The 26,169-nt window shown below is 30.5% G+C and overlaps 3 protein-coding genes and 4 non-coding genes across 7 annotated transcripts; 6 read left to right on the top strand and 1 right to left on the bottom strand.

Moving 5' to 3' along the window:
- The first annotated feature begins 594 nt into the window (after positions 1–594).
- LOC107464167 (elongation factor 1-delta 2-like) lies at positions 595–2,760 on the top strand. Its single transcript, XM_021130275.2, is given in 8 exon segments — positions 595–732; positions 1,026–1,111; positions 1,223–1,339; positions 1,561–1,648; positions 1,728–1,812; positions 1,866–1,979; positions 2,239–2,410; positions 2,540–2,760. Coding segments are annotated over 6 exon segments (654 nt in total). The 5' UTR covers positions 595–732; the 3' UTR covers positions 2,403–2,410; positions 2,540–2,760.
- A 1,722-nt stretch (positions 2,761–4,482) lies between these two features.
- On the top strand, positions 4,483–7,354 carry LOC107464166 (60S ribosomal protein L28-2). Its single transcript, XM_016083085.2, has 3 exons — positions 4,483–4,693; positions 5,063–5,226; positions 7,062–7,354. Exons 1-3 carry the CDS (start codon positions 4,498–4,500, stop codon positions 7,206–7,208), a joined length of 507 nt encoding a protein of 168 aa, XP_015938571.1. The 5' UTR covers positions 4,483–4,497; the 3' UTR covers positions 7,209–7,354.
- LOC127741854 (small nucleolar RNA R24) lies at positions 5,879–5,968 on the top strand. The gene has a single exon (XR_008003059.1). It is a non-coding gene; the product is annotated as a small nucleolar RNA R24 (small nucleolar RNA).
- LOC127741856 (small nucleolar RNA R24) lies at positions 6,108–6,196 on the top strand. Its single transcript, XR_008003061.1, has one exon. It is a non-coding gene; the product is annotated as a small nucleolar RNA R24 (small nucleolar RNA).
- On the top strand, positions 6,405–6,494 carry LOC127741855 (small nucleolar RNA R24). The gene has a single exon (XR_008003060.1). It is a non-coding gene; the product is annotated as a small nucleolar RNA R24 (small nucleolar RNA).
- LOC127741857 (small nucleolar RNA R24) lies at positions 6,678–6,766 on the top strand. The gene has a single exon (XR_008003062.1). It is a non-coding gene; the product is annotated as a small nucleolar RNA R24 (small nucleolar RNA).
- A 6,067-nt stretch (positions 7,355–13,421) lies between the features above and the next one.
- LOC107464123 (F-box/kelch-repeat protein At3g23880-like) lies at positions 13,422–14,280 on the bottom strand. Its single transcript, XM_016083030.3, has one exon. The coding sequence runs from the start codon at positions 14,181–14,183 to the stop codon at positions 13,422–13,424; it is 762 nt and encodes a 253-aa protein (XP_015938516.2). The 5' UTR covers positions 14,184–14,280.
- Between the last annotated feature and the right edge of the window lie 11,889 nt (positions 14,281–26,169).

Here is a 26,169-nt window from a genome sequence, read left to right as displayed (position 1 = left end):
AATAGGGCGAAAATATTGGGGACGAAAATGATACGTAAAAAAAAATTTTAATTTTATCCTTCATTAATATCAATATTTTATGATACATAGTTATTCAATTATTTTTAATCACATTTAAGTAAATTACACATAATCACATTAATTTTATTCTAAATAAATTTACTTTTTATAATTTTATTCTTAAAAATTTTTACTCATCATAAAATGTTTGTAAAATGACTAATACATAAACTTGTGGGAAAAAAATGATAAATAATACAATAAAGTATAATGTGACAAACAGAATTTTTATATGATAAATGAGACTAAAACATTGATAATTGAAACCTGTCATATTTTTTTTGTTAATAGAACAAATCTTTGATCATAGTATATTTTTGACATATTTTTATATTATTTGAAGATATTTTTATTAATAAAAAAATTTAAAAATATTTTAAAATAATTTAGGTGCTTTTTTAGTGGTTTACATTTTAAAATAAAAGTAAAAAAGTGGGATATATCATATTATGCTATTTTTTGCCACTTTAGGGTCGATTTTAATTTCAAAAACTTATAGGAGTGCAACTGCAATTTGATCCAAAAAATGAAAACCCTAGCACAGGTATCATACATATATAAGATACAGAGCTTTCTTGTTTTGCCTCCTTCACAAGCGCATTCTCGATCTGCCTCTTCACTCTTCACACTCACTCAAGACCGCAGCCGCCGCAGCCATTCCTTTTCTTTAAGGTCAATTCTTCTTGCTACTTGCAAATCTGTTAAACCTTTCTTCTTAAATATTATTTGTTGTTATGCTCATTATTGATAATTCAGACTAGTAAGAATTGTTCTAAGTCATTCGTCGTGTGTTCAGGGGTGAAGATATCTTTCTTTAACTTACCAAGTAGATCTGTAGGTCATCAATTTCTGAAATATCTTCACGAATTTCTAATTTTACCGTTTGATTTCACTGCTTTATTGTTTTGTGAGCTGTTTTCGATAATATTATCAATAATTAACCACAATTTTTGCATGTTTTGCAGATGGCAGTTACATTGTATGACCTTGGCTCTGCATCTGGGTTGAAGAAGCTTGATGAGTACCTTCTCACCCGCAGTTACATCACTGGGTATGTTACTGTTTTGCATGTCTCTTTTGTATTTTTTTATTTTGTAGTTTTTCATAATTATTTATTATTTATACCACTGTATCTTATGCGTTGTGCTTTTACATGTTTTAGGTACCAAGCTTCAAAGGATGACCTTACAGTGTATGCAGCTCTATCAAAAGTTCCATCTGATGAACATGTGAATGTGTCCAGGTGGTACAAGCATATCGATGCATTGTTGAGAATCTCGTAAGTTACTTTCACCTCGATATATTTTTCCATTTATATGTTAAACTAATGGAAATTTATTCCCGGATAAGTTTGGTTGTTCTTTGTGGTTTGTAGTGTAATGATTGTTATCTATGAGTGTGACAATTTGGTGGTTTGGTTGTATTGTTTGCTAAATATTTGATTTTCTATGCGTAATGCCTGTATTTTTGTAACTTTTCTCCGCGATTTTGATACTTTAGGGGTGTTTCTGGTGAGGGATCTGGTGTCACTGTGAAATCTTCTCTCGTCGCTGAAGCTGTTGCCACTCCTCCACCAGCTGACTCTAAGGCAAGTATTTTAATAATGATAGATACAGGCTGCATTGTTAATTTTATGTTTGGATGATAATTGACAGAATGCAATACAGGCTGCTGTGGCTGATGATGACGATGATGATGATGTGGATCTCTTTGGACTGAATTTCATTTCGATCTGCCCTCCATTCTAGTTTTGTTGCAGCAGTTTGTCACTTGTGTGAGCATGTTTTTGCTGTTTTCATTTTCAGCTGGAAAATCATCTGTTTTGATGGATATCAAGCCATGGGATGATGAAACTGACATGAAAAAGCTTGAAGAAGCAGTGAGAGGTGTTCAGATGGAAGGATTGCTTTGGGGAGCATGTATGTAACATTTTCTTTATGTTTCTTATTTTAGTTTGCACATCGTTATCAATATTTGTAGATTCTGTTATTCTGCTAACAGCATTCTTATAGATTTCATAAAATAGTCAATAATACAAATGATGAGATGAGCTTCATTCTTGTAAAATCTTGTATTTTTTATGTAATTGGGAAAATTTGTAGTCTACTTTATATTTTACGTCTCAAAGCTCATTTATTGTTCCTATTTGTGGTTCTGATTTATTTTATTGATTTGCAGCCAAACTTGTTCCTGTTGGGTATGGTATCAAGAAACTGCAAATTATGCTTACTATTGTGGATGATTTGGTCTCTGTCGATTCGCTCATTGAGGAGCAACTTACAGCTGAGCCGATCAACGAATATGTCCAGAGTTGTGACATTGTTGCTTTCAACAAAATATAAATTGTGATGTAAGTGGATTCAGGCTCTTCTTATATCCATCATTTCTCAAGGTTGCTTTGTAATCAGCGATAAGATTGCTTGTCTATGAGCTACGGTTACATATCATTCTAATTCTGTTTCGCAAAAATTTATTGCAGAATCTACTATTAAAGGGGGACTTGGAAAGGTTTTTAGAACTTCTATGTTAGGAACTACTGGAAGTTGAGAATGTTTTTTGTCTGTTCCATACGCCATTGTTATTGTTCTATGATTAATGATGTCGACTGTCTTTTTGAAAATGTGATCAACTGATAATTATGATTTGGGTTGGAATCTTTTTGGTATTCTATTTGCCAATGATAATGCTTTTGTTATTTTAGTTTATGTTTAAGATATGGGTGAGAAGGTTAAATAGTGGCTTAAATTGAATGTCTAGGCATACATGAGATTAAATCCCATTACTTGTGTTTTCATGGAACCGAAATTGATGCTCTCAATAAGACTGAGATTTTAGCTGTCTGAATTTTAAAATTTTAAATAATTGTATGTTCAAAATAAATTATAACTTCCACCAAGCCATCCTTCCTCTTCTTGCCAGTTCAAAGACGGGGCATTTGTTATCAACTACAATGATTAATCTCGTATTGATTTTCAAAGTAAAGGTCAGACCTTTGTCATTTGGTTATGGGATGGTGAACCTCTTCCACGCAATCACCCTCTAGGCCTCTATAGATTATCGAATAAAAAGAATTATCTGTTATTTTATTATCTGAATAATCATGAAAAAAGGATTTAACTAAATAAAAATGTCTTGAATTTGAGATAGATATTATCATTCTGATTTTGTTAGTAACTTGACATCATTTTTATGTTTAGTGATGTCATCGGTTTTCATGCAGGCACGGACCCCTCTGACCCTCTCCCGCAAGAGGGGTGCATGAGAGATGGATAATTGGATACTCGTAAATATTTATAAATATTAAGTTTTAAAAATATTTTTAAAATTTTTTTACATAATCATAAATTCAATTTAATTAATTAAATATATCAAATTAAATATAATTCAACTATAAATTTAACATAATTTATGTATAGAATTTTTAACATACAAAATAAAATAAAATAAAATAAGAAAGGTTAAGTAAATTTAACATAATAATCTATACACAAATTTTCTAACATAATATAAAAATACTATGATAATATATATATAAAGGCATTTAACTAAAATTTCTTTCGTGAGGATTTTGTGAGTTCTCGTGGGTTAAATTTCTTGCAGAGTGTAAAAAAAAGAAAGGTTTATCATGTATAACTGATAATAGTGATTATTTTTGTTCAAATTTTAAATGATAATTGATAATAATGTTTATTTTTGTTTAGATTTTAATTTTAGTTTATATTTTATAAAGACTAAACTATAATTTTTTGAGTTAAATGTGAGCTTATAACATAGCACATCAGAAAAAATGGTTTACTCTCCATGTTACAAGAGGTTCCAGAGAAATTGTTATATTTTAAGTAATGATACATATTTAAATTTTTTTATGAACCAAGTTCAACTAAATTATACAACAAAACTTAGATTAATATTAGCCATAACTTGTTTTTGTTATATTAGACTAAGTTAATTAGATTTTGTTAACAAAAAAAAACTTGAATATATAGTATTATTCTTTTAAAACAACTATGTAAAAATATCGATAATGAGAAGTGGAAAGGTCCTCACTCCTTTCTGTAATCTATCCTCAAAATAAAACATGTAAATCCCAAAAATATTAAAGAAAAGTAAGATCATATCTCAAATGCATCATAAAAAAAAAATCTCACATGCATTGTCTTCATCTAAAATTTATAGTTGATAATCGTTAGGTAATAATTTAGTTAAATTTGTTAAATTATTCAAAAGTTTTCAATTATCACATTTATATAAAGACAATTGCTAATAGCCTAATACTAAATCCTTCTATTTTTTTTGTATTGTTGTATAGTGGGCCGCTGAACTGGATCAGTAGTAGTCTTGGACCATGGACATTTTAAAACCGGACAAACGGGTCGAACTTACCGACCGGATCAACTCCGATTCATGTTAATTAGGGTTTCTCCATCGTACTATATAATGGTCTATAAGAACCCTAATTCTGTGTTGCAGTCGAAGAAGGAAAAGATGACGACTGTTCCAGGGCAATTGGTGTGGGAGATCGTGAAGAAGAACAACTGCTTCTTGGTGAAAGAGTTTGGAAGGGGCACTCAGAGTGTTGAATTCAGCAGAGAGCCTAACAATCTCTACAATCTCAACTCCTTTAAATACTCAGGTACCTTTCATCATCATCATAATTGGAAAAAAAAAAGAAGATTTTTGCTTTGTTGGTTGAATTGGAATCTCCTTTCTGAGAAGAATTTGGGACAGTAAAAATGAGTAATTGAAAAAGATTAATTGTAGTTTTAGTTGCCAATTTTTTTTAAGTATAAAATGAAGGAAGAATAATTGGATGATTATTGCTTAGGTAGAGCTTACGTTGCTACTTAGATGATTTAATTTTTATGATGATGGCTATGTGTATAGTGTTTATATACTGAGGCTAGTTTAGAAGTAAAGTGGTGTTATTGTTGGGTATGTTTATCAAACCTTTCTTTTTCACTTGTTTGTTGATTCAAAATTCATTTTATGTTGGTCATGGTAGGTTTGGCAAACAAGAAAACTGTTACCATTCAGCCTGCTGGTAAGGATCAGGGTGTGTTGTTGGCTACAACCAAGACCAAGAAGCAGAACAAGCCTTCTGCTCTTCTTCACAAGTCTCTGATGAAGAAGGAGTTCAGTAGGATGGCTAAGGCTGTTCAAAATCAGGTAAAACCTTAAAAGGATGTTGATTTAATCTGTCCCTGTTTTCCTAGGTTGGATATTAAAAATATCCTGAGTTTTTTTTCGTTGATACTTAAATGCTGGATTATTCACTAGCATTATATACTGATTCACCATTCGCTAGCTGAAAATTGTGTGTATTTTTTTATGATTGAAAGAAAATTTTTTATATATTTTAAAGGAAGCCTTTTAGGTTGATGTTGAATAGGGTATGTTTTGGTGCATAGTTTCTTTATGTTTTAGTTGTATGTTTACATTAGTTTGTTGAGGTCCATGGTGGTCCTGAAAATGAATGTTTGCTTTGCATTTGTATGTTGTAATGATATATGCTCTGTTTACAACAGGCTGTGCTCTCCAGAGATCTGGAGCCCGACTTGTAATCTGAATCCTGTTTTAATTTCTAAAATGAAATCTACATGTTACATCGTTTGTTAGTTTGTTCATTAGAAGTTCTTTATGAATGCTATGTTAATAATGGAGCAAAGCTTCATGTGTTATTTTATTTTGTGTTGTTTGGATCAGTTGTACTTTTTTAAGATGGTTTTCTAGATATGTTGGTGTTCCAAGAATCTGTTCTGAATCCCTTTTTATTGAAATTAAACTTTTTTTGAACCTTTGCTGACATGACCTGTTCCATGTAGTTGTGATGAGCCTATAACATGTAAGAAGGATCCCAAGTTGGGTTTCTTCAATGAAATATTCTTGTTACGCTTGGCTTCTGAGCTATTGAGCTTACATCATTCTGAAATTCCCTCATGAATGAGTGTATTCTTTTAATCTTTTCACTGTTGAGTTGTTAATAGAGCAAAGGTTGCCTCCCTTTTATTTTTTCTTATTGACCAATTGAGCATATACACGTGTTCGCCCTAGTGGTGATGAGCCTCTAACATGTAAGAAGAACCCCATTGTTGGTTTTTCAGTGAAATAGTCATGTTACGCTTGGCTTCTGAGCTTCTGTCATTCTGAAATTCTTTCATGCCTCATAACTATACTCATTGGATCTCCTCAGAGTTTTGAGTTGTTATAAATTAAAGGATGCTTCTCTCTTATTTGGTGATTAATCATTATATTAAATGATTATGTTTGGTATATTGAGTTTCCAATAAAAGTTTGCTTCACCGTAGTTCCTGTGATGAGTTTAATGAGTTGTACATGTCTTCTCCTTAGTGATGATGAGCCTTTAACATGTAAGAAAAATCCCCAGTGGGGTTTCTTCAATGAAATATTCATGTTACGCTTGGCTTCTGAGCTTATATAGGTCATAAATTCTTTCATGAGTGTACACTTTTTGATCCCTTCATAGTCTTGCATTGTTGTAGGTCAAAGATTACTTCTCTTTAATGTGCTGATTAATCATTAGCTTAAACAATGTTGTTTGGACAGGTGGGATTTTTCACCAATATTTTGCTTATTCTTGTGATACTTGTAATTAGTGTGTAGTGGTGATGAGCTTCTAATATGTAAGAAAAACCTTGTCTGGTTTATTCGATGAAAATATACATGTTATGCTTGGCTTCTGAGTTTGTATCATTGTAAAAGTATTTTGAATGTATTGTTTTCACTTCATGTATTTGGTTTTATTCGAACAAAATTTCGTTGCCAATGTTTCTTATGCAAAATATTAATTCGCCTTTAAAGGCATATAAGCTCTCTTTGGCCTTGTATGAATGATGTGTTATTCCTATGTTTAACTAATTGTGCAATTTTTTTGCTTTGAACTTCTACTATGACTTTGAAGTATATTCTGAAGTTTTCACGTAACATGTCCATCTGTCTATATTTTCCTGATTTCTTTTTCTGAATTATGCAATGTGTTGCAGGTGTCAAAAAACCACTACAGGCCTGATCTCACTAATGCAGCTCTTGCAAGGTTGAGTGCCGTCAATAGAAGCATCAGAGTTGCCAAGTCTGGTGTCAAGAAGAGGAACAGACAGGGCTTGAAGATCCGTGGCAGGAAGTGGAAGTGAATCAAGATGTTTTGCATTACACCCTAGTTTGTGTTTCCTTTCTATTTTAGTGTTTGTAGAACTCTTTCAGATTTTGAGTTGTTTTTGAAACACATTTATATGAAACTGGAACTCATGCTATAGCTTCCAATCTTTTCTTTTTCTCACATTCTTCCCTTATGGATGTGGATAATGGTTATCATGCTTTAATAGTCTAAAAAGAGAATTTAGTTTGGATGTTGTGTATCAGTTTATCAGGAAAGAATATATATATGCTTTGAAAATGGTAATTTCATTTAATTATTCTATAAACCAAAAATCAGACCAAAAGGATGAAATAGTAAGAGTAAATGGTTTGTTATATGATGTATTTTTCTCTGCAAAGTGCTGCAACGAAAAACTTCTCTATTTATTAAAAAATAAATAAAACCCGTGAATTCTTTGTATAAATAATAACATATGATAAAACGATCTATTAAGTTGTGTTTGGCTCAGTGAACACACAAATTTATTAGTATGATTGTGAAGACATGGGCGAAGTTACACTTCTGTTCTTTTGAATGGGACAACAGAGACAATATTGAAAAATGGAAATAATTTTGAGTTATGAATGGGACAACAGAGACGATATTGAAAAATGGAAATAATTTTGAGTTAATAGTCAAAATTGTCTCTGGCTCGATCTCTTTCCATTTTGAGTTAATAGTCAAAATTGTCTCTGGCTCGATCTCCATTTTCTTGAAAGATAAATTCAATCAAAATTGTCTTTAAAAGATTTAAAATTTAATCAAAATTGTACTCAAAAGATTTAAAATTAATCACGTTAATCCTTCCGGTTATTCTATTACTAACAATGTAAATTTTGCTGACATGACACGTTAGTTTTTTTTGTCCTTTTGGTCATAGGCTGTTAAGCCCAAAAAGCAAAAACAGAACCCTAACTACCTAGAATCCGACCCACTCGTATCCGCTCTGAAAATCCCTCCTTAACCCGTCTGAGTAGCTTCGAGCCTCCATTCCTGTCCCGCTGCAACACAACTCTTGCAATGATAGTTCTTCAAGCATTCCTTCATCATCCTCAGTTGACAAGCCATTACATCTTTGAGCTGTTCTCCAGCATTCGATAGCAAATGTTATGCTCGATAACTGGTCGTTTGCTCCAATCCCCTCTTAACCGAGGATTCAGGTGAAGAATCTTTGGAGGATCTTCCCCTTCAACTGATTTTAGTCCTTGTAACTCAACCATGAACTATGAAATTGCAACCAATCCATCATTTTTCCTCAATTCCCAAGCTTAAGAACATATTCCTTATGAGTAAAATGGGGTGTCTCCACCACAGTGCTTGAGGAACCTATTGCTAGCCCGCAAGGTAGAAACATCAAGCCATCTCTCTTCTGCAATTCATCCCCAGTCATTGATATCCAAGAAAGACGGGACTCAAGCTTTCCTTTAATGATAGATTTTTTTCTGGACTCCATGTCATCAGCCGTGTCTATTTCTCCCCAAGCCTTCAGTCCAATGTCTATGCCTCATCTATCATTCTCTCAAGCATAGATAAATTATTTGTCCTATTCATTTACCGCATGATTCTTCCAGTAATCCTGCCATACTTCTGAGGAAACCCCAAGTCCAAAATTTTCGCTAAAAGCCACAGGGCAACGAATTGGATTGGAGGTGGAAAGCGAGCATTATACCATTGATGCGGCGGTGGCATCAGCTATGGAGCAGGGGATTTAAGACGCTTGATAGGTGGCGGAAGTTGACGTTCAGGCAAGACGTGGTATCTCTGCAACATCTGGCAACGACGACGGTGGTTACTGGAGACGGTGCGCAGCGTGAAGCTTGAAGAACCACCATTGCGGGGGTTGTGTTGCAGCGGGACGGAAATGGAGTCTCGAAGCTACTCAGATGAGTTGAGGAGAGATTTTCGGAGCAGGTATGGGTGGGTCAGGTTCTGGGTAGTTAGGGTTCTGTTTCTGTTTTTTGGGCTTAACATCCCATGATAAAAAAGACAAAAAAATTTAACGTGTCATGTCAGCAAAATTAACGTTATTAGTGATAGAATAGACGGAGGGACTAACGTGATTAATTTTAAATCTTTTGATAACGATTTTGATTAAATTTATCTTTCGAAGATGAAAATAGAAATCAAAATATCTTTTAGAAACGATTTTAACTATTAACTCAAATATTTTTGTATTGTTCTTAATTACCATCTAGTCATAGAGAGATAGTTCTCTTTTTGTGTCTCTATTTTTAATATAATTAATAAACAAAAAGTAATTTTATATTTTTGTACCAAAATATCATTGATAAACAAAAAATATTTTATATAGATATCTAAGTATCAAATTATTTTTACTTTTCAATTTAAAAAAAATAATTTTTTTTAGAAAAAATATCTAAAAAAGTTCTAAGCACTTTTATAGAGTAAATACCCATAGTCGTCATTGAGATTCGCGTAAATACTCAATGTAATCCTCAAGATCTCGATTTTCTTATTTTAGTCCTCCAGATAGAGCTCCGAGTACTCAAAGTGGTCTCTGGGCATATTTCTAGTGATGATCATCACCGAAACGCTGATGTGGCCTCTGTTTGCCACGCTGGTGGGGTTCAATAGCTATATGAGCTGACCAATTTTCAATTTGTACCCAAGCTGGTCCCTCCCTTTATATTTAACCCTAAATCCCCAAATTTTTGTTTGCATGAATGTTGTAGAGCTCACCAGTTTCTCGATGTTGCTGATTTCAAGAAATCTAAGGCTACAATGTGGATGCCCTGTATTAGACAAATCAATCTCTGGGCAAGCCACTAATGAGAGTTGTTCAAGTTGAGGTGCTGCCATCCATAGCATTGCCAAAGATTTCAAACTCCCACAATTGTCGATATATAAAAAACGGAGACATGAAAGAGAGCGTGACACCACAATAGATTTGAAGACGCACGATATATAAAATTCTACTGCCTTGAAATACCAAAATGGCTTCCATTTGATTAATAGACACTAAAGCATGTCCAAGAATCTTGTATCCTCTTGCAAAAACTCTTGTATCTCTCTTTTCATGTACAAACAAGGGCCAATCTCAAATGAGTTTAGGTGAAGAACACCAAGATGAAGAGGAAAATAAACAGTTCATGATCTGACCCTTTGCACTAGCCTTCTTCAACACCATTGCCATTTTTTTCTGAAATCATAATCCAATAGAACATTTCAATATTCATCAATATACAGAGGCATGTCTAATGAGAGCCTTAACTTTACATCAGAAGTAAATATTGACTGTTATACCAATATCAAAGTAATTCAAAGGTCACGTTACAAGATTCTATGCATAATGCCAAATTAAATATTGTTGCTGACATCATTCAACCATCTCATATGCATAAACTATTAATAATATATCCGATGAATCCTCATTCACCCAATCAAATTCTAACACCAATATTGCACCTACATTGCATGTTATACCCAATGAGCAAGCATCTGTATCATCACCTCCATCATGTCACAACAAGAATGCTGCACACATATCACAACCTTAAATTAAATGATATTAGAAGATCATTAAAGAAAAAGAGAAAACCTGCATACTTAGAGGACTTTCAATGCATGACTACCTCATATGAGCTGCACAACAATGACTTGAATTTCTCATATAACTTCTATGAATCAAACTTTATTGACACAATTGATAATTCTCAATAATTGACACAAGATTATTTTGAAAATTCAACTTCCTACCATTCTTTTTTCTGAGTTGTCTATCACTCTCACATCACAGCCTAAACACATAGAACCTAGATCCTATGTTGAGGCTATCAATAACAAGATATGGCAGAATGCAATCAATGTAGAGCTTGCTGTCTTACAAAAAAAATCAGACTTGGTCAGTTACCATATTGTCCAATGAAAAGAGATCGGTAGGATGTAAATAGGTGTTTGAGCTTAAATTAAACTCTGATGGGAGTATAAATAGACATAAAGCCAAACTAGTTGCTCAAGAATTCACTCAAACTGCTGGAATGGATTATTTTAAAACCTTCAGCCCGGTTGTCAAGATGAGCACTCTTTGATATTTTGGTGATGTTGTGGTAGGAAGAATGTCCCACTCAATCTGAAAATCTTGTACCCCTGTAACCCTTGATCTGTTACTGTTTTAAATTAGCGTGAGGTCGTAACTTGTCAAGTATATCTCTTTCCATCAGGGAATCAACTGTATCCTCGTCTACTTCATCAAACGACCAACCCAACATCACAGAATCAATGCCATCTTTATCATACATTCTTGCCATCAAAACTTCACTGCCGTTCACCACATTCTTCAATTCGGCAATGGAAATTGATTGCTGTGGAATGAAGAGAGTGCGATGAACAAGAAGAAGAGATGACGTTTACGATTTAGGGATTTAGGGTTAATATAAAGGGAGGGACCAACTTGAATACAAATTGGAAATTGGCCAGCTCATATAGCTATTGGACCCCTCTAGCGTGGCAAAAGAGGCCACATTAGCATTCTGGTGATGACTCATCACTAGAAATATGTCCAGGGATCACTTTGAGTACTCGAAACTCTATCTGAAAGACTAAAATAGAAAAATTGGGATCTTGAGAATTACATTGAATATTTACGCAAATCTCAAAGACGACTTTAGGTATTTACTCGATAAAACACATTTAAATAATCCGAATCATTTTACAAGAGCATGATGATAAATAATATATTTACAGAAAAAAAACTGACATTATGACTCTCATTTTTCAAATCAATTACGTGTCAAGATTTTGGATAACTAATTGAGTTGTGCAAACTATTAAAGAACTATAGTCAAAGATCAAAATTATCATTCTTGTACAAATAGAAAACTATTAATTTTAATTTGGTGTTAGGTAAATAAATCTGTTTTTAAACAGATTTTTTTTTCAAGTAAATTCCCAATCAAGTATGCACAGGCTACATCAATAAATCAATTGATTCGCAATACAAAGATGATAATTAATATATAAACGTTTGGTGTGTCAACTAACAATTTAATTAAATATATTAAATCATCTCATCATTTTCAATTATTAGATAAAAATTCACGTATTATATATTAAGCTGCGTTTATTTTTGGAGACAGGATAAAATGATATTAAGACAGAGATAATATAACAGAAATATTAAAAATGATTCTTTGTGTATTGTATTTGAATACGATGTATAAAATACTAATGTAATGTCTAATATTATGTTTGGATATACATGAATAAGACTAAAATTAAATATTATATAAAATAACTAAAATAGCCGTGTGATTTCAAATTTTTTGTATCAAGTACAAACTAATTAAATAGAAAATATGTAAGAATACGTAGTACAGAGGAATTACAAGAAGAATTGGTCGATGAACTATTGAAGTAAGAATGATAAAAGAGAAGAAATTATACAGCCCAATAAAAAATTCTACAAGAAGAAGAGAATAATGAAAAAAAGAAAAAAACAGGGAGAAGAGAATACCTGAGAACGACTAATCTCAAATTAGGGAAAATAGAAAAAGATAATAGTGGAATAATAAAAAATATTTATGAACAAAAAAAAATTAATAAAAAGGTTCATGTCCATGTCAATCGTTGTCCTTCGTAAAAGAGTGGATACAAAAATATAATATAAAAAATTATCCCAAAGACAATGTATTCAATGTACATGTCTCTATCTCCAAATACTTTTTAAATATTAGTTATCCATATTTCTTTGTTCTATCTCAAAAAATAAATGCTACCTTAGATAACAATTTAATTAAATATATCAAATTATTTAACAGTTTCCAACTATCAACTTTGCATCTAAATTTTTACTCAATTATAATCTTCATACAAAAATATTTTCATATGAGTAGTTAATAGTCAATCACAACATAGTCTATATTATTCTAAGAATCAAGATAAAAAGCAACAGCTATTGAAGACTGTAAAGTGGAAGCGATGGTTGATCAATTGTCATCATCATCAACCTAGAGCCACATATGGTCAGTTTTAAGACCATAGTGTGACGGTGAAACCAAACTTTCACGATAAAGACGGAAGCATCTGCGAGGATCATCATAGTCTGGCATGTCATCATATGAGTAGTAGTTGATCACAGGATATCCTAACTTATCACCCTTATTTGTAGGATTATACACAACTAATTCTAAACATTTACGATAAGCATAAGCAGGACGTCTTACCAAAACAAGAAGCAGATCATTTTCCATTATGTGCAATGGATCAACCCGCCTTCAATGTTAGGCAATGCTATTTGACCATAGCTCTCATTTCCAAGGTTGAAAGAAAGAACAACTATCGCAGTTTGATTGACAGGATAGGTAATAGACGATGCAATTCTAGTAGCTAGCCAATTAAGTGTTCCGGTGCCGGTGACAAATGTTCCATCCCATTCGAGAGGATGGAGAGGAATATCCTGAACGGTTATCCAGGAATACGCGCCAAAAGTGTATATTCTGGTGGAACTTTCAACAACCGTGAGAATCTTGAACTTGTCATTGACATGATCATAGCCAAACCCAAAATTGGAGATAGGTCTCTGTTGGTCATATTCAGAATGAAGTGTCAACCACTCGGATGCCAATCCAATGCAAGGATTCAACAACCTCACTTTGAAATCAAAGCATGGAAGATCGGTTAAGCATAGGAACCCATTGCAGGTGCCCGTGGTGTTCACGTAATAACCGCCCACGGGGAAGTAAACCACTTCGGTACCGAAAGAAAGGTTCTCGAACAGAGATTGAATGGGGATAAATCCAATTTCGTTGTTGATTAATCGGGGAAGGTTGGAATAGACCAAGTGTAGTTCGGAAATGGCTGGTTCCGCCATTATTGAAAGTTGAACTTGGTTCTTGATGAAGTCGGAGCTGGAGATTAGGGTTTTCCATGACTTGCAAACTCTCTTGAATTTCACAAGGGACCTGGCTGGAAGCCTCAATAGGATTAGCTCTATGAGCTCAGCCGGCAACATTGGTAGTGTCGGTGGGCGCAGTGGCGGCGGCAGCAGGAGTGAAAGTAGTTTGGACCACTTGGTGGCGGCTCCAAACACCACCTTCACAATAGCATGTGCCCCCATACTCGACTATATTAGGGAAAATGACTAGCCAGCGTTTTACTTGATTATATTCAAGTTTTTAATCAAATTTTGTAAACCATTAATGTAACTAATTTTTATCACCAATATAATTAAACTTAATTCAAATCAATTACTGTGTCAAGTTTTTGGATAAGTAATTGAGTTGGGCAAACTATTAAAGAACTATAGTCAAAGATCAAAATTATCATTTTTAATGGGTAGCTTATATGCTGATGTCATGGTGCTCATATGTTAAGTTTAAGAGTTTATTTATTTAAATATAGTCACTAAAAATTTGTTACTTAAGTTGTTATTTTTAAATTTTAAATTATTTATTTGGATTGTTATACTTAAGTTATTATTTTTTTAATTTTAAATTATTTTATTTAGATTGTTATTTTTTAAATTTTAAACTATTTTATTTAAATTGTTATTTTTTAAATCTTAGATTGTTTTACTTAAATTGTTATTTTTTTAATTTTAAATTGTTTTACTTAGATTGTTATTTTTTTAATTTTAACACTATTTTTATAAAAATTTATTAATTCTTTTTAGCATTATTTCAAAAAAATTTTTTAGATATTTTTAAAATTTTTGTAGATTTTTTTCAAAAATTACAGCTACATACGTAAATTTACGTTAATTTAAAATTTTAAAATTATTAATATATTTATTTACTTTATCTATAAATTTAATTCAAATTTAAATTAAAATCAATCAAATTTAAAAAATTTTAGTTATGAGTTAACTATAAAAGTATAAGTTATGAGATATGTGAAGCACAACAATTCAAAAGTACATCAAATTCTTTCTTTACATACATCCAAAATCTTTGAATATTTTGCTCGAATTAAAAGTGAAAGGACTCTTGAAAAGGATGGCAAATCTACCAAGTACACTGTTATTGAATTAAAAATTGATGATAGATAATTATATATTTATTTTTATAAATTTAAAAATTTTAATATTTTCATCTTTTTAAATTGTTATGAATATTTTTATTAATATTATTAATAGGTAACAAATATTTTATTCAAAGGCAACACTTTTTTATTAATAGTATTTAAATTTTTTGAAAAATATGTTCGGATTAATTTTGAAAAAAATTATTTAATTTTTTAAAAAGAATTTTAATAGAAAGCATTCTTTTCGTACTTAGTTTTTTATGAGTTTAAAATAATTAATAAATTAATTATTAATTTTTTTAAATTGTGTTTGATATATTGTTTGATATTATTTAAATTATTGTTAATTTTTAAATTTTAAAATATAATATATAATTTGATATTATTTTATTGGTAGTTACGTTTTTAGTTGTAATTATTTTTTGTTTATTTTGTTATAAAGAATATATTTAATATTAAACATTTTATTTGAAATAAAAAATAATGGAGTATGCACTTTTTGACAATTATGCACATGAATTAAATATTTTTTTGGGATCCGATAATAAAGATGGAGCTATTATCATCTTACAATTTGTTAGAGTGAAGTTATATAATAGTAATATTTATCTATAATTATGTGAATTTTTATATGTGAGCTTTTACTAATTTTTTATGTGAGTTTTACTCATTTTGTATTAAATTAAATTTCTTAGAAAAAATTGTTTTACAGAATTTCATGTATGACACAAAGATGTTCTTCAATTTTAAAGAAGTAAATGTCATCCAATTTAAAAATAGGTTGGTATATATATATTTTTTAATTTTTTAGTTTAATATTTTGTGTGTTATCTAACGTAGTTTTTTTTTGCTTTATTTATCTATCTTTGTAAGATTTGAAAAACCTAAGAATAATATTAGCGGAATTTCAAATGAGGCTGCATTCTTAAAAATTTATCAAGGCAAAATCATTGAGCAGTTAAAAGAATTAGATACGGTAATTTTCTTTTTTGTAAAAAAGTTGAGAAAAAATTAATTTAAATTTGTTGTACATTGATTATTTTTGTTTATTCATCTTATTTATTTATATATATCTTTTAGATTTAAAAACCCACCGAATTCAGAAAATTTAAATCATTAAGTTTTTTTTTAAAATGTTGTTTGTGTTGTCTTGGCTACTATAAGTCATATTATAGATATTCCAAACTGGTGATATGGTCAATGTGAATGCAACAGATCCACATATGTTTTTACAAAAACTTTCAAATGTTTAAGTTGTGGCCGTCTCCTTTTATCCATAACTCCAAGGTTATTTATTTATTTTTTAATTTAAAGTCTAATCACAATGGATTAGATATTGAATAAGTTTATGTTTAACTTTTTTTATACTTTTTTTTATTAAGCATGTATCGAATAAAGCTTGTGTCATTGATGACTCTGACTGTATATGTTTCGTAGTCTTTGATAAGGAGGCAAAACAAGTTTTGAAAAAGAGCTGTGTAGAGATACTTGATCCACTCCTATTGGTAAGTTCTAACTAATTATTTCTAAAAATATTAGTGAAGATATTTTTAATGGTAATTTTTATATTTTTATATTATTTATTATTAATATATTATGTAATATCCTGCAGAAAGGAGATCTATCAATACACCTACACTTTTACTCAACCTAATTGATAAGACCTTTCTCTTTATCGTTGAAGTTCAAATATCTGATAATTCACATTTTTCACCTTCTTATAAAGTTAAGAAGATGATTGATAATATGGATCTCATAAATAAATTCAAAGAGGCTCACCCTATTCAAATTGTGAGTACAGCTATAAGTGTACTTTCTATTAAAAATAAGTTTATTTGACTCTTCCTTGATCATTAGTAGTATCTAATTTATAAATAATAATTAATAACTAATTATAATTTTAAGATGTTGACTACACTCGTGGTTTGCTTCTAACTTCAAAGGTATTCTCAATCATTGAATGGGGGAAAGTAGAAGGTGATAAGATATTTGTTCAAAAAATAATTTTTTGTTTGTTTGTTTTCTCAAAGTTAGATCTTTATTTTATTCAAAAAATATTATATAGATAAAATCAAAGGTGGGAAGGAAATCTTTAATTTAACGTAGTATTTTGTATATAATTTGTTGCTTGAATTCTCCAATGAAGTTACGGATAATGATGAATCCGAAGTGTTGGAAAATGCTATTACACCAACCAAGCGACTATTTTCGGAGTCGGAAGATTCGAAGGTGTAAGGAGATACCACTTGCAAGAAGATCAAGATTGAGAATGAAACTTGAGAATTTGGATGCATATGTTTTAGAATTCTTTTTAGAGTCTATCTAATAGAATAATGCCAAGCATATGTTTGTTTTGGTGGAAACACTGTCTTTTCTTGAGTTATTATTTTTCTTTTGGTTCTTTTCGATTTTTATGTTTGGAATTTAGAATTTGTTTAAATATAAATTAAAGTTATTTGATTATTACTTGTGGTTTTATTTTTAATTCGATTCACACCGTTGATATTTTGTTAATTTCTAATTTAGTATTTAATGTCATAAAGTTATAAATTTCTCATATAAATTATTGTTGATATAATTAAGTTAGTTATTGATTTTTAATGTGTACTTATTTTTTAAAAAAAAATCTATTATAATTTTTTAATTAAAGTATTACATTTAAAATTTTAAATTTAAATTCAAATAATTTTTTTTTATTTTTAAGTAAGCAATTGAATTTGAGAATATTTTTTAAAATTTTAGTAAATAGAATTACCAGCCTTATTAAAATGTGAGGTTATTTATACTATTTAAAAAAATTAATTTGACATTCTTTTATACTTAATTCTGTTTTTAATGTTGTTTAGACAAAATTGAATTAATTTAAAAAAATTATTTAAAAATTTAAAATTTGTACTAGCTAATTAGAAAACTCTATTTAAAACTTTGAAATTTGAAATTCTAATGCTAATTCCTAATTAAGTGACTTCTTAACCGTTTCAATTTTTAAATTTAATTTTTTTTACTTGTCACATTTATAAATTTTCTCTTTACTCAATTTACATTGTTATATTTTAAATTGTTTCTACACAATAGAAGTACTTTCATTTTTTTCTCTCTTTTTAAATATTTTTTTTTAAATTTACGTAATTTATAAGGTTATTAATTTTTTGATTGTATTTAATTTTATTTATATTTATCAACAAATAATAAGATTGATACTATTTATGACAAAACTAATAAAAATAATTTTTAAATTAACAAATTTCTATATTCCTAATGAACAACGAACGTTTAATTAAAAAAATTTATTTAAAAATTTAAAATTTGTACTAGCTAATTAGAAAACTCTATTTAAAAATTTTAAATTTAAAATTTTAATACTAATTCCTAATTAAGTGACTTCTTAACCATTTTGATTTTTAAATTAAATTTTTTTTTATTTGTCACACTAATAAATTTTCTCTTTACTCCATTTGCTAGATGCAGGTATTGCTCATCATCCAACCTTATTTTTAGAGAAATATTCCTTCAGATTGTTATAAAATAAATGCCAAAATATTTTCTTACTTAACGTATTGTTGATTTTTTATTATCACCCTTAATTTATGAAAGCACATATATAAAATAGATAGTTTATTTATAACATATATTTTTTTGTCTTTTTGGTATAAGGGATGTATCAGTGGAATTCCAAAAAAGAGGTCTACCAAATGCTCATATTCTTTTATGGTTAAGTGGAGACCATAAGATAACAATGACAACTAAAATTGATTGGTTAATATCTTCAGAATTGTCAGATCCTGTTCGACACCCAAAATTGTTCAAAGTTGTATCTACATATATGATTCATGGACCATGTGGTAGAGCTTTCTCAAAATCTCCCTGTATGAAAGATGGGTACTGCACTAAATATTATCTCAAAATATTCAGTAGAACCACAGTTATCGATGATAGTGGATACCTATCATATAGAAGACGAGACACATGAGTGATTACTAAGAAGAAGGGAGTCCATATGGATAATAGAAATGTGATTCCATACAATGCATATTTGCTTATGTCTTATCAAACGCATGTTAATGTAGAGTACTGCAACAAGTCAAATAATGCTATCAAATATTTGTTCAAGTACGTGAATAAAGGTCCAGATAGGGTAGCAGTTGGAGTTACAAAGGAAGCTTCCAGAAGAGAGGATGCTCAGGTTATTGATGAGATCAAACAATTTTATGATTGCAGGTATTTGCCTGCATGTGAGGCTATGTGGAGAACTTTAGCTTATGATATTCATCAGAGGTGGCCTTCAGTGATGAGATTAACCTTTCATTTGCCTAGAGAGCAAAACATCATCTTTAAAGACGATGACGATCTTGAGGAAACCGTGGAAGAAAAGAAAGGAAAATGTACGATGTTCTTAGCATGGATGGAGGCCAATAAAAAATTTGAATCAGGTCAAATTTTGACATATGCTGAGTTTTCAAATCAATTTGTTTATGATAGAGAAGCAAGGGAATGTCATCCACGCAAAAGAGGGTATTCTATCGGGATGTTAAACTATGTTCTACCAAGTACGAGTGATATTTATTATATGAGAATTTTGTTAGCTGTTCAAAGAGATTGCACAACATATGAGTTTATTAGGACAGTTAAAGAAATTACATATTCTACCTTCCAAGATGCTTGCTATTCCATGAGACTACTGTGCGATGATAGAGAATTTATTACAGCTATTAATGAGGTAGTTGAACTTGCATCTGGTCATCAATTAAGAAAACTAGTTGCTGCTACTGATATCTAATAGCATTAGAAACCTAGAACCTGTTTGGAATGCAACTTGGACATTATTAGCTAATAGAATACTATATAAGAGGAGAAAAGTTTTGAAAAATCAAGGTATTTTACTATGTATTTTTTTATATCAAGATTGTATTCTCTTATTATTTTTATTTTTATTAATAATATTAATAGTTTTATTTTGAAATTACTTATTAAATATTTCATAAAACCACCATGTGCTTTTGCTAGGCTAAACATGACTAATGACAAATTGAAAAATCTCTGTCTTATTGAGATTGAAACGATACTCAATAGCAATGTGAGATCTTTAAGAGACTATCAATTAATGCCATATTCTGAGATGTCTGATGTTCGCCTTTTTCAGAATAAGCTAATAGAGGAAGAGTTAGCATATGACACAAATGAGTTGACTCATACAAACTTATATACGGAACAAAAGATGACTCATGAGAAAATGTTAGTATTCGATGAAATACTCAATGCTGTTATTACAAACTCTGGTAGTTTTTACTTTATTTATGGGCATGGTGGGTGTGGTAAGACATTTATTTGGATTAGTCTTTCTTTTGCTATTCAGTTTAGAGGAAAGATTGTTTTAAATGTCGCATCCAGTGGAATTTCATCTTTACTCCTACCTGGAAGCAGAATGGCTCATTTTAGATTTTCAATACCCGTTATAATTACTGATGGATCTACTTGCAACATCAAGTATGACAGTTTGAAGGCTGAGTTGCTCATCCAAAGTAGCTTAATAATTTGGAATGAAGCTCCAATACTCAATAAAATGTGCTTTGAAATACTTGATCAGACGCTCATGGATCTTATGTCAGTTACCAATCAACATAAGACACATCAACCATTTGGTGGTAAGGTTGTTGTTCTAGGAGGTGATTTCAGACAGATACTTCCTATGATTCCGAAAAGGAGTAGACACGATATATTGACATCAGCTATTAACTCATCCCATCTGTGGTCGTTTTGTAAGGTTTGAAATTGCATACGAACATGAGACTTCTAATGTCTTTTTTCAGATCAAGATGAAGGTGAAATGAAGAGATTTGCTAATTGGATACTTGATGTTGGAAATAGAAATATTGGTTCTGTTGTTGGTGATGAATCAAAAATTGAAATTTTATATGATCTATTGATTATAACTACTGATGACCCTCTCTCTCATTTGGTAGACTTTGCATATCCAAATTTATTATAAAACATGTCAGATTATAGATATTTTTAGAGTAGGACAATTCTTGCACCCACGCTTGAGAGTGTCGAGAAGGTAAACGATTTTATTTTGACAATTTTTTCAGGAATGGAAAAGGAGCATGAGTTATGACACAACATGTCAAGCTGATGAGAATGAAGATGTACAACAAGAGTGGTTCACATCAGAGTTCCTAAATGACATCAAATATTTGGGACTACCCAATCACAAGTTGACTTTAAAGCCAGGAGTCGCTGTAATGCTACTGCGAAACATAGACCAAACTTCAAGTTTATGTAACGGGACAAGATTAATAGTTAACGAACTTGGTAGCAACGTAATTGGAGCGACGGTAGTGACCGGTAGAAATATTGGAGATAAAGTGTATATTCCAAAAATGAACTTGATCCCTTCAGATTTAGGGTTGCCATTTAAGTTCCAACGGAGACAATTTCTATTAACAGTATGCTTTGCAATGACCATTAATAAGAGTCAGGATAAATCATTATCACATGTAGGACTTTACTTGCTAAAATCAGTGTTCACCCATGAACAACTTTATGTTGCTTTGTGAAGAGTTAAGAGTGTTTTAATTCTAGACGAAGACGGCAATCCAAAGTCATCAACAATAAATGTCGTATTCAAAGAAGTTTTTAATAATATTTAGGTAAGAATAATACTATTTTTATTTTAATAGCATGTTATGATTTACACATTTGTATAAATATTTATTGTAGATATAATTAATTTATCTATAACTCTGTTTTCATATTTGAAATGCAATGTGTAACAAGAGCACAACATCATATGCCAATTGCTTTTCTAAAGAAGTTAGTAAGATACTAAGTTGTCGATAAATTTTTATTAGCCTTTTGATATAAAATTTAGTGTAAAATTGATATGCTATTATTACAGTTATATATATTCTTATTTTTTTCATGTCTAGTTCCCTTCTTATGGTTCAAAAATATTATAGACTTCAAACTCTTCTATTTGCTTTTTACTTTGAATAAAGATAAACAGCATATTCAGTATGTTTATTATATAAATGATCATGTTATACTAAACTAAAAAAATTTATGATTATAAAATATTATTTTTAATTTAACATGTCAAATTTAAATATAAATTTGTGTATTTAACACTAATTACTTGTACAAATAGAAAATTATTAATTTTAATTTGGTGTTAGGTAAATAAATCTTTTTTTTAAACAGGTCTTTTTCAAGTAAATTCCCAACCAAGTATGCACAGGCTACATCAATAAATCAATTGATTTACAAATGAATAATAATTGGATAGAGTTGGAACTACAGAAATTCAAAAAAGAAACTAGCTTGTTAGTATGGTATTCATGGGTCGGGTGAAATCACATTTAGATTTGGTCTGAAATATATACTAGGTCTATTTATTAGATTTGAACTCGGTCCTAGACCTGATAAAATCTATACACTTTCGGGCCACGATTATACCGGGTGAAAATCAGACCATTAACATTACATTACCTTGATATCTTCTTATAAGCTAGCATATGAAAATATCCAAATTTTCAAGATTTCAATCATTATTTGACATGGTAAAATTCACTTAGAAAAATATAACAAAAACTAACCCTTCTCTAAAATTAAAGCATAACCATAATCAATATTAATATTGTCTAGTAACACCAAATATTTAAATCAATACAAATAACACAATATTATGCCATTAGTCTAAAGTCTTATGTGTAACACCTTAACTTTTAGCACGTTATGATCGTACAAAAGATAAGGCGTTACTAATCTACTTTTCTTTTATCAGCTATTTAATATTGAGCCACTACATGTTAACTTGTCGATAGCTTTTCAGAAAAACAATTTTTTTTTATTTTGGTATATACCTCAAACTCAACTATGTCAGGTAAACATATACTCACATAATTACTATTAATACATAATAATTATTCATGCTAGACTCAAATTTAAACCTACGACTCCTCTGGAAAAATACAACACTTTAAAATATCAATGGCGAGGGGAAAATAAAATCTAAGATTAAACCAAAAACTAAAAATACAATTACATATATATGTAAACTCTATGGATTAGTCGCGGCTCCTCGCCAAGGATTCGTGAACCTGTTGCTGAAACAGAAGATCTGTAGCGGGTGAGAACGTCGTCCTCACATGTTCTCAGTAGAAAAAATGAATGCCGTAAAAAATACAGAATAAACTACAAATAGTTAACTCATATCCCAAAAATAATTTTCTTTATTAAATCCTTAAAATTCTTCCTAAGTCTTATCTAAAGCCGTTTAAAGCCCTTTCTTTAAATCACATCACTAAGTTCGCAGCAACAAAATAACCAATTAAACACACAAGAAAGTCACCAAGGCAAATAACACAAGCAAACAACACAATCACAGGAAAATAAAATAAATAACCACAAGCAAATGCAAGTGCACAAACAATTTATGATGCATGCCTGTTTCTAGCGTAGGCCATGAGCTCATGCGTCAGTTGTCTACCCGCAACCCGATGTTACTCAAAGCGAACCCCGAATATGGTTCGTTTACTGTGTCAGTTAGACACCTTGGCATCACGGTTACCCGCGTCAGTTAGGCCTCATCATAATAACATTTTAATGTGTATCAGTTAGGCGAACATTCCCGCATTAGTAATCTCAGTCTATCAATTAGGCGGGCACTTTCACATTAGCAGTTTGGCACAAGGCCCGTTTAACATACAATTTTTATTTATTTATTTCATTCATTACTTCCATTTTTTTCCCTCTAAGTATTCTTTCCATTCTTTAATTTCCACTTTCTTTCCTTTTCATTATGCCTCCGCTTCACCTTACAGCTAAACATACCTCCGCATCACCAAGAAGCTAAAAGTACTTCCGCATTACCGTAAAACTAGGCGTACCTCCACATCACCATTTAAACTTTAAATGTGTCCTAGAAATTAAATAACTTACACACCTTTGTTTAACTAAATTCATACATTCTGCCAAACCATTTGACCGAATTCCCTAAAATTTTTATGGAGAAATCTTGATTTATTGAGGTTTAGTAAAAAAAAAATTGGATCGAAATCATGTTTAGATTTTTTCCAATTTTTATTTTGAGTTGCTGCCAAATATGCAAAAAATTTTGCATCAAGTAATTTAACAAACTTTCATACCAAATTATATATTCAAGCCTAAAATTCCTCTAAAACCATAATTCTGACTTTCTTTTGATTAATCAAAATTTTTACTATCATCAACACAGTCCCAACTGTCCAAAATTATTATATCCCCTTTTTATGTCACCATTCTCAATTAAACTATCATAGATGAACTTACCAACTTCTACCCTTTGCTCAATGGTGTCTAGCCACATAATCAATCACAAAATTCATTTAATCCATCATCAATCAGCTATATTTAGTTACAATAAAACCCATCTCAAGTACAGAGACTCGTACTACCAACTAATTCAACCACAAAATATGGCCAAACAAATTCTGCACATAGCAACACAAAATTTCAAGTAACATCATCAGACCCACAATTCACTAAATAATCATTCACAGCAAAAAAAAATATAAACTCAATAACATTATAATTATTAATATATTTGTAATTATCTACTATATTTTTGGACATTCTTAAATTGAAAAGGTTAATTTTAAAATAAAATCTCTACCTCAATTAGTCGAACTCCGAAATTAACCCAACAAATCCTCTTTTGTTTTGAATTCGCAGCAGCGGCGACACCCCAGTGCAATCGGAATAGCGGCAGTAGCATCAATTGAAATAGCAGCAACACCAATCGCCTACGGTGGTGGCAGTAACAGCAGCTCCGATGTAGAACCAAGGTAGCAACAGTAGCTTGTCTTCTCCAGCAGTGGTTCTCATAGCAGAGCCATAAGCTCTATTGGGTAGAAAATGATATATAGGGTTCAGTCATGGTAGAATGAAGCAGTCATTAGAATAACTGTGGGTTGGCGGGCTGGCGGGCTAAGCCCACCAAAGCTCCTCTCTTTTTTTTTTTTACTATTAACTACTAAGTAATATATATAATTTCACAACTATATTAATAAATTTATAATTTCTAATGGCATAAAAAATTATATTTTTTATATTCACAAACATTAAAGTCTTTGTAATTATAAATATCTAATAAATATAATTATAAACCAAATTTTCATTCAAAATATAAGTATAAATATTCTCTCCAAAGCAAAATAAATATAATCCAAAACATAATTATAAATATTGTCTCCAAAATAATATAAACATAATTCAAAACACTCAATTTTTATCTTCACACTCTTGTAAGTTAGGTTTGAGGAAGTTAGGTTTTGCCAAAAAAATTACAAAAATACCCCCTCACTAATAAAAACCTTAGCCCGGCGGAGAAGCCCGCCCCGCCCCGCCAAAACCCGCGGTTTAAGCGGTGCAGGTTAGGCGGGCTTTTGCTATTTGGCGGTCCCGATTTTCCAGCCCAACCCGCCTTTTTGGCGGGTTACGCGGGCCGACCCGGCGGGTTTAGAGCCGTTTGCTATCCCTGTCTGTAGCTAATTCTAGGGTTTAAAAAAATACATACTAGTAGTATAAAATTTTACAAAATATTTATATTAAAATAATAATTTAAAATTTGATTATAATACCAGAAATTATTTTGGAGATATATAAAATTTATCAACGTACTAACAAATTTAAATAATTATTTTAAATTTGAAAACTACAATAATCAAATTAATCATCTTTTATAAAAATTTGAGCTCAAAATAATAATTATTCAATATAAATCATATATTTTTCATCACTTGTAAATTATCGAAATTCTAATTTCAATTATACAAATTAATTCATTCAATAAAATTATATATATAATAATTCCTAATCAATTTAAGCCTTAATAGTCATAAAAAATCAATTTGATGATAGCTACTAAAATAGTTTTTAAATAAATAGTTTAAACTAATAAAATATATCATAAATAATTTATTATAAGAGTTTTAAAAATT

The sequence above is a fragment of the Arachis duranensis genome, chromosome 9 (genome assembly GCF_000817695.3).
Source record: "Arachis duranensis cultivar V14167 chromosome 9, aradu.V14167.gnm2.J7QH, whole genome shotgun sequence".
Classification (NCBI taxonomy): domain Eukaryota; kingdom Viridiplantae; phylum Streptophyta; class Magnoliopsida; order Fabales; family Fabaceae; genus Arachis; species Arachis duranensis.
The sequence above is the reverse complement of the archived record's forward strand: the minus strand, read 5'-3'. Positions and strand labels throughout refer to the sequence as shown.

What these genes read in the sequence shown, in the direction of transcription:
- LOC107464166 (XM_016083085.2), top strand. Translation starts at nt 4,498, where the DNA reads ATGGTCTATAAGAACCCTAATTCTGTGTTGCAGTCGAAGAAGGAAAAG. An exon ending in CAACTCCTTTAAATACTCAG is followed by an intron (nt 4,694 to 5,062) that starts GTACCTTTCATC and finishes TGGTCATGGTAG; the next exon opens with GTTTGGCAAACAAGAAAACT. An exon ending in CTAAGGCTGTTCAAAATCAG is followed by an intron (nt 5,227 to 7,061) that starts GTAAAACCTTAA and finishes AATGTGTTGCAG; the next exon opens with GTGTCAAAAAACCACTACAG.
- LOC107464123 (XM_016083030.3), bottom strand. Translation starts at nt 14,183, where the DNA reads ATGTTGCCGGCTGAGCTCATAGAGCTAATCCTATTGAGGCTTCCAGCC.